Below are 8,910 nucleotides of genomic sequence, written 5' to 3' on the forward strand. Positions count from 1 at the left end.
ATATAAATTCAGTCCACCTGAGACGATAGGTGTGAAGTGACTCAGGACCTTTTTTACTTAGACATGTTACACTTGCTGCACATTTTGCATTTTATATCTCCTTACTGTTTATTTTTGCTTATTTATCAGCATTGATGGTGGTGATAACTTTTTCATCTTTGTGCTGCAACAACTAAATGTCCCCTTGGGGATGAATAAAGTGTTTTTATTCTATATTCTATACTAAATCACATGCATTGTAGTGGAAGTATAGTAAAAATATGATTTTAGCCAAACAATAATGTCACCACTGATCTAATGTTTACACAGTTTTCAAAAGCTAACACTTGAAACTCAATTGTCACTAATTGTAAAGGTTTCATCTGAATAATTTATACAGTATTTGTGAAACTGTAGTTGCTGTTAGATGCCACATAGTGACACTGTAGCGCCATTTAGAAACATCCTGTCGTCCTTTGGGCTTAACTTAACCCCAAATATACATATGAAGTATTAATATATTTAATAAAGTATTTCTATGTTATGAGACTTCATTCTTCAACTCTATTACTTTTCATCAAGAAAACTCTGTACTTTCTCCTCCGCTGCTTTTATTTGGCAGTTTTTTCACATTTTATGTGAAGCTCCGTTCACTTAAAAATGTGTTTTTGTTTCTTGAACGTTTGAGCTTCACTGTGAAAATTGATGTATGCTCATAGCTTGGCACTGAAAAGGCTTCTTTCAGATTGTTCTGCTCAGAGTGGAAAGTATTTCTGAGCTCACCTAAGATCTGAGTTTAAGTTGTGTACCTGCGAAGAAGATTTGTGGCACCGGCGAGTTTAGAAGTCAGTCCAGGTCAAATAGAAGATGTGCAGTGTGATGATGTGGTGAACGGCGTGATGTGGAAACTTGAAGGCTGCTTTGCACAGACAATAAGAACGGACTGTCAGTGAGTAGGTGATGGAGATGGGAGACACATTTTCCAGTAGTTTAGCAGTGGAAATGAAAAGTATTTGTATATTTGTAGATTCTAGTTTTCATAATGATGAACTTGGAGTAGGTGCACTTTTTAGCATTTCTAAGAATGTAGGTAAAAGATAGAAAACCGTGTCTTTAAACTTTATATGTCTAGAATGAACACTGTAAATGAAAAAAACTCTACTTATGAATACAGGATTTAAACTTGTGGTGGAGTATTTTTATAGGGTGGCGCTACTTTTATTCAAGAAAATGACCTAATGCTTCCTCCACCACTGGTGCTCAGCTTTAGTAACGAACCATCTTTGGGTCCCCGAGCCATGGCTTGAGAAACACTGCTGGTAAAGACTTTAAAGGTGACAGAAATCAGATGGCTAACAGATGAGCTGTGAGTAGTACCAGCTGCACGGAGTAATCTCCGACCACTTCAGTGATCTGGGACAGGAATGATAGCGGCGTGTAGGGATTGTGACTGCAGCAGCTAAACGCGCAGGGATTCAGTTGATGACACAGTCTGGATCAGAGCAATGACATGTCAAACACTTAAAGATTATATTTAGAATTGGAAGCAGCTCCTCTGTTTTGTAGTTCACGGAGACAGTTCATGTTGCTGGGTTTAGTTGTGATAAAACGTGTTTATGTGGTATGATGAATGCTTAGAAGTCAGATCTCCAACAGATCTCCATTTATAAGATTTCATCATCAGACGGCTACTTGTAGAAGTATGCTTTCAATTATTAGCATTAATCATGAAACCCGAACTTTCTCTGTGAACATTTAGGGAAAAACAGATATTACTCAAGTGAAAATGTGTTCTTATGTCACTCTTAGCGAAAAAGAGCAGACAGCGCAACACTCCCACTGCAACGAGTGATTTAAGCACACGTCCTGCTCGTCCAAAACCTCTTCCTAATAATCACACTGCATTGCCTTCATGCCTTTACTTCAGTTTGCTTCAAAAGCAAAAGAAAACAAAATAAACAAAAAAAAAAAGATGTGCTGGGAATGATTCAGAGGTTTGGAACAAGGCGAGACTTTGCTGCATGTGGTGTAATTGGGCTATAAAATCAGGGTGAAAATCATCAGTTGGTTCATGAGCTTTCTTGTAATCACGTCAGTCAAGAGATTTAAAGTCCATTTAAGAGAAGAAATGCCGCAATAATCTGCTTCCAAATTAAAGCTGAATTCATGGGCAGTGTGCTCCGTCCTCGTTCAACAAATACACTCAGCCTAACGACCATGTGTGTGGAATAACTACTATCTGATGGTGTTATCGTAGCATGTGAAGAGCATTATAAAGGTAGGCTGCTTACTTTATCACTCTTCTTTATTTGAGTTGTGGCTGCCGGGAACATTAATGAGGAGAAGGCTCCTTAGGTTCACTGCAAGGCCTCAAGTATGCAACAGAATAAGGTTGAAGAGTTGAGTTTCTGCCTCATGTTTTCAGATATCTATATGTTTGTCTTTGTCGGTCCGTTCGTCTACCTGCTCCTTTATGTCGCTGTCTCTCTTTGAACTCGCTCTCTGGCTCTCTCTCTGTCTGCCTTTACAGTCAATTCAAAGACATTTGGCTTCAATCAGTGGGCAGATTTGGACGGACGGCGAATGCTTCTGTTACGTGTATGTTAATGTGCACATGTGCTTGATGTTTGAGTACGTGTTGGGGAGGGTCTTTACTGCCCTAATGGTTTATTCAGAAACCTGAGCAGGGTGTTTTATGAAAATATGAAAATATTATTTCAGTCATGGGCAACTACTGTGCTAACATGTGTGTCTGAGAGACGGACATCGTGTGTGTGTGTGTGTGTGTGTGTGTGTGTGTGTGTGTGTGTGTGTGTTTAAGAACTGAATTTACGCTTTCTGATTGAGGGACTGCTCAGGTCCTCTGAGGTGAGGTTCACACGTGGACGCGTGAACACATTAACTGATAAAGACATCAGGTTACTTGGTCACTTTTCTGTCACCTTCCTTCTACTTTACAACTCTGTCCCGCTCACAGTTGTGGGAATGCAGCTGAAGGGAGGCGCTGTTTAGACCCACGCTTATCGGTCTCTAGGTTGGGACTCTTAAGATAAATCTGAATGGTGACAGATGACAAAAGACGAGAAAAAACTTATGTCACACCCAATTCTGAGCATTTTTTTTTTTCTCTTTCCTTTTACTTTTTCTGTCTTCTTCTTCTCTTTCATAAAATACAGAACCTGATTCCTTCTAGTCCCTCTAGTCCTTTTCAGAACCTCAAATGTTGGGTTTTTCTGGCACCATCTTACTCTTTCAAACCTCATGAGGCTGTGGGTGGATGTCATTTAGATCTTGAGGACAATATGTGTGAGGATACAGTAGTATTATACTGATTACATCATAGCCTGACCTTCAAACATGAGCTACGTTAGCATCTGTTTTACTCTAAAATGAAACCATAACAAACAAAACAAGCATCATGTTGTATTTAAAAAGTCTTCAAACTAGCAGTTGAGATCATAAATTTAGTAGGAAAATGTTTACTAAGATAGGGAAGTGGGGATTGTTTTCACATATATAATCACACTTGTTTTCACAATCAGAAGAGTCGCCCCCTTCAGGCTGTTAGAAAGAATGCACTTCCACATTGGCTGCACTTCTCAGACCCAGAGGTTCTGTCCATCTTTTATACACAACCTCCGGTTCACACTAAGGCCACACAGCCCATCACAAGGGATCACAGCATATTAATAGCTGTTCATTAAATCTGCAATGATATGTATTAATAAGTTAGTTTATTGACTACTTTTTTCATTTTTTCCAACCACAAACCACCTCCAGGTTCCTCAAATGTCAGGATTTATATCTTTCCTCATACACTAAGCTTAATGTCTTTTGGTTTGGACAGTTTTTGGAATAAATCACGCTAAATCATCTAAATACATCCCCCCGAGCCGTGGGGAATTATAATATGATTAATTAAGAACATAATGATAATAATCTTTAGCTACAGCACTGGATATCTTAGTTCTAAGGGTTAACAAGATAATACTGTTATACTAACCTACAGCATGCATGCCTTTCCATACAGGACTAAGGGAAAAGTCTGGTTTCCACTAAAGGGCCAACAGCGGTCTTCCTGCCAGTACTTACTAAATATTTATATGACTCCATTTCCCCTCAATCAAAACCTAGGTGATTCTTTCTCCATCTCATTGCCAGCAGAGATGACTCCTATGCTGGGTTACAGTTTTGTGTAAACAAATAGGGCTTTCAACCCTGTGTCCTAAACATGTAGAACTTGGCCGTGGTCCTAACAAAAAAAACAAGAGCCCACTTGGCTCGGTAGTTCCTGTCAAAAAGTGGTGACTAACACACCGACTGGCTCTGTGACAGACACCTACCTCAACACATTCTTTAAGTCTCTTTCCCATTAATAAATGCGCTTTTATTAGTCCAATAATTACCCTTGGAGAGGTTTCCCAGACTATAAAGGGAAGTTTGTTTTTCATAATAGTAATGGTAAAGTGTTAATAGGCCTAGAACCATAGCCTGCCATGCAAACCATTAGGCCATAAATGTTCTCTCTTACTTCACTGTAGTACCTCTCCTGATGTTTGATCCAGTTTGAGTTGGATTAGTTTGATCTCCCAGAGATTTTTAAAGATGATGACGGTGATGATGACTGGAAACAAAAAGATGCTGATGTTCATCCTGTTGGAGATGAAGGTAAAGACCAAAAGGAAAACGATACAGATGATAAATGTGTAAAGGTGATGCCAAAGATAAAGTATATGAGGAAGCCGTGACATGGTTTACCGGGTTACGATTCAGTCTGGTTGTCATTTTACTTTCCTGCCACCCTGTTTACCCATCAGTATTATCACCTGACCTCTCTATTCACCTGCATCCACTTTCCTAATCAGTCCCCTCAGCGCTCAAACCACTGGTTCAACGGTCGCTACATGACAGATTGTCTTTGTGCTTTCTGCCGTTGCCTTCTAGCATTCCTTCGTCTGTTTGTTCTCTGCTTGTATTTTTAGCCTTCCTGAATCCTGCTCCCTTAGCTTTGATCTACCTGCCTCTTTGTTCTCCTGCTTTTGGGTCCTGCATTCTGAGATGATGATATCTCAGCCGTGATGATTATGCTCATGTGCAGCGCGATGCTCGCGGCGATGCTGTTGACATAAGGCTGAAGATTATCACATGGCTCTGACAGTAATGATTATCATTATGAAAGTGAAAAAAAAATGATATGGTGGAAGTGGAGATGAAGACGACGGCAAAAAGGAGAGGAGATACTAAAAATAATGATAAGGAGGAATAAATGTATGATGACCAGTGGACCATGACAGAAGGAGAAGAGGCTGGTATGTGAGATTATAACGAGGATAAAGACGATGATGGTGCAGGTGAAACAAAGGGGGAAGGATGAAAATGATGGTTTTAGTGCAGTGGTAATTGTAATGCTTGAATGCAAAATGATGAAGATGATGATGTTCTAGGTGAGTGGATCAGCAACAGAGGTCAATGCAATGACCTTTTTTTTTTTTTCCAGTTCCCAAATTTTAAAAATCCTCTTTGAATTTGATGCAGCGACATAATGATCACAGATTCAGACAACTACGGTGTCATATGCAACAAATCCAAGCAACCAGGCCTGTCAGCTTGCAGAAAATATGTGTCTTCTTCTTCTTCAGAATTGGTTTCTGGTTCAAACATGTACGCCTGAATTACTCCAATTTACTAAAAACGTGCCATTGTGTAGTGTTCAGTCGTGTTACAGTGTTTGTGAAGAGTTTTAGGTGAGCTGATGTGCTCGACCTGCACACGAGCTGAGGAAGAGGTGGTGTCTTGGATCTGCACATTGTGGAGGAAGCAACGGTGTAGAGTCACATCTCTGAGATTATTTAATGGTTTCATCATCCATCCATCCATTATGTCTACACCTTAATCCTCACTGGGGTCATGGGGGGCTGGAGTCTATCCCAGCTGACTCAGGGTGAAGGCAGGTTCACCTGGACAGGTAACCAGTCTATCACAGGGCTACACTTAGAGACAGACAACCAAGCACACTCACATTCACACCTACGGACAATTTACAATCACCAATTAACCTCAGCATGTTTCTGGACTGTGGGAGGAAGCCGGAGAACCCGGAGAGAACCCACGCTGCACGGGGAGAACATGGAGACTCCACACAGGAAGATCAGCAACCTTCTAGCTGTGAGGCAACGGTGCTACAAACTGCGCCACCTTGCAGCCCTCCTGGTTTAATAAATGATGCTTTAAAAAAGAGATCTAAAAACAAGTAAAATTAACAGTAATGCTATTAAAATATTGCTATATAAGTGCAGATGAAGATGTAGATCCTCATTATGACTGATCGACATGCTGTAGGAGAGGAACATGATTCATTATGCACAATGCCAGGAAGCTAAAACTGAAGCAGATGGATTCAGTTTAGCTGTTGGTAGTTTTTATTATGTTCACTTCCCGTGTAGACACACGTAAACGAATGCACATATCTGGTTATTCCTGGACCTGTTGCACTGACAACAGACTACAAGTGCTGATCCTGTACACTGTAAAGAAAAAAAAGAAAATAAATAAAAGTAATTCTTGGGGCTAAAAAAGAAAGAAAGAAAGAAAATCGGTTTTGCATTAATCTTTTAGAGTTTGAAAAACTTCTAGCAAACTACATTAAGCTGGGTGAATTAGCGGTTCTTCTACAATCAGTTTAAATTGTATTTTTTAAATAATCAGTCTAACTGCCTTAAATTGGCGTGTTGCTACTGGGCAGAGGACTTGAAATCCTGAAGTTAGGATGATAAAAAAAAGTTATGTTACCAACCCAATTTCATGAAGTTAAATCAACTTGAACTGACTTTTAAATCTAACTAATGCAGACGTTTGAGTTTAGATCACACACAATGTTAAGTTAATGCAATTAGCAGCATTATTATGTCAAGAGACACAACTGGTTGCAATAACGTTTACAAGTTAAATCGGTTAATTTGATACAGATTTTTTAATGGTGAGAAAAGGTCCCTTGAATTATTTTTGAAAGTCTAATGATGGAAGTGATTGTGAGGAGCTTGGAGGTGGTCAGCTGCACCAGCGCCAAAGATGGAGGAGAAAATGAAGCAGGTAACAGATGATGAAGATGAAGATGAGGTAATGACCGCCGCGTGCGCCTTAAGTGGCGGGAGTGCACGGTCTGAGAGACGATGATGATGATGATAATCAGGATAACGGGGATGAAGAGCACTTGTGCCGGTGCTCGGTGGGCGTGTCCGCGAGGAGGGGAGAGAGCCGCTCCGCTCGCTGCTCGCGCCGCGCAGCCGGGAGCCGCGCGCAGATGCTTTCATTCTCAACTTCCAGGGTCGCGAGAGCAGGAAGCCGAGGAGCCGGGCGCGAGGAGGGAAAAAACAAACAAACAAAAAAACAAACATAAAACTCTGCCGTTTGTTGACTTTGCTCCGCGTCGTGGTGACATGTCAGCCCGCCTGCTGCTGCTGTGTTGCGCCGTGCTGGCGGCGGCTCGAGCTCGCAGGAGTTCACCGGAGCAGGAGGATGTTCAGGAGAAGATCAGCAGCGCCAGATGCACGTCCAGGTGCCTCACGCTGCACATGACCCAGCTGACGGCCGCCTTCAGGCACCTCCAGGTAGGTCCGAGCCTCTCAGCCCGCAGCCGTGCTCACCTGAGGCCGGACATGTGAGCGCTCAGCGCGGCCACCGGTGGACGCTGAATAAAGTCACGATATAACCAGACAGACACGTTTCATAGCATGGAGCAGCTCAACCGGTCATTTAACGTGACCTGAGCAACAGAGTGGTGTTTTACATGTAAGCTAACGAGCAGGATGTTTAACTTTGCTTTAAGGCTCCACTGGATGTGTTTCCAGGGTTTTACAGTCATTTGAAATCACTGCTGGTGCTGTTGGCCACATATATCTGCTTCTGTCAGGCTTCATCAGCATGCTGTCATTCTTTTTGTTTTTTTGTTTTTGTGGTGCATAATTCTTGCTTTTGACTCTGCTATTTTAGTATTTTAGTAAATTTAGTTTTACATTCATGCTCTTTCTACAGCAGGAGACTCTTGAAGGGCGTAACTAACAGAAGTGAGGCTTCAGAGGAGCATCTTGAATCAATCAGGTGCAATCAGTAATCAATAAGATAAATAAAGCAGAAGGGTTGAACCTAGAATCCTCTGTCATAACACACACGGTGAACTTGCAGGTTTAACGCTGTGAGCAAACGGCCAGATCTGCACCCAGCCAGGTTTTCTATCATAGATATTATCTATAAATAGCAACACTAAACTTTACTAAAACAGTTAAATATAAGAAAAAAAATCCTATTCTCTGCTCTGACTGGTCAAAAACCACACAAGCTGAGCTCTTGCTTGTTGGATCGACACTGTGAGTCGTCATCAGATGTGTACTTACCATTTAAAACACATGCTTTGCTTTCATTTTAAATTTATTCTATTGTTTGTGGATAAACAATGTCCACCTAATGCAGCGTTGTACAGTTTTTAAATCAGCCAGATCAGCAGAGCGCTTCTGTAATGCCTGATGGAAAAGCTCACCACAGAACCTACCGCCTAAATTATTAATCAGAACAAAACTTGATCTTGGACTCAAACTGTGTTGTTTCCAACATGGTTTCCATCAGGAAGCTTTGGACAAATGTTTACAGAGTTGATGAAGTTGCCCAGTGTCGGTGGACTGAACAAAAAAAAAAAGTTTTCTTGTTGGTTTTTAATAGTTCACAAATTTGCTCATCTCGCTGAAATTGCTGGAACATGCACGGCGGCCTTTGTAGTGAGGAATGTGAGATTAACGGGGACATTAGGACGTTACCAAGTTCGAAAAGCCACTTATCGTTAACGGCTTCAACATGTGCATGCTGTGTAGTGGGTGGGAAAGTCATTAACCACAGAGTTCAGCCCCAGTGGCTCGGAGGTGTGCAGAAGAAAGTGTGTGT

The 8,910-nt window shown here is 41.3% G+C and overlaps 1 protein-coding gene across 1 annotated transcript in view; it reads left to right on the top strand.

Moving 5' to 3' along the window:
* The first annotated feature begins 7,402 nt into the window (after positions 1 to 7,402).
* The window catches only part of anos1b (anosmin 1b), a 52,040-nt gene continuing 50,532 nt past the window's right edge, over positions 7,403 to 8,910 (top strand). The window contains exon 1 of the mRNA XM_008292859.1: positions 7,403 to 7,586. Coding sequence (XP_008291081.1) covers positions 7,416 to 7,586 — 171 coding nt within the window. The 5' untranslated portion in view covers positions 7,403 to 7,415. The remainder of the gene's footprint in view (positions 7,587 to 8,910) is intronic.

This window comes from Stegastes partitus, unplaced genomic scaffold (assembly GCF_000690725.1).
Source record: "Stegastes partitus isolate 25-593 unplaced genomic scaffold, Stegastes_partitus-1.0.2 Scaffold839, whole genome shotgun sequence".
In the NCBI taxonomy this organism is placed as follows: domain Eukaryota; kingdom Metazoa; phylum Chordata; class Actinopteri; family Pomacentridae; genus Stegastes; species Stegastes partitus.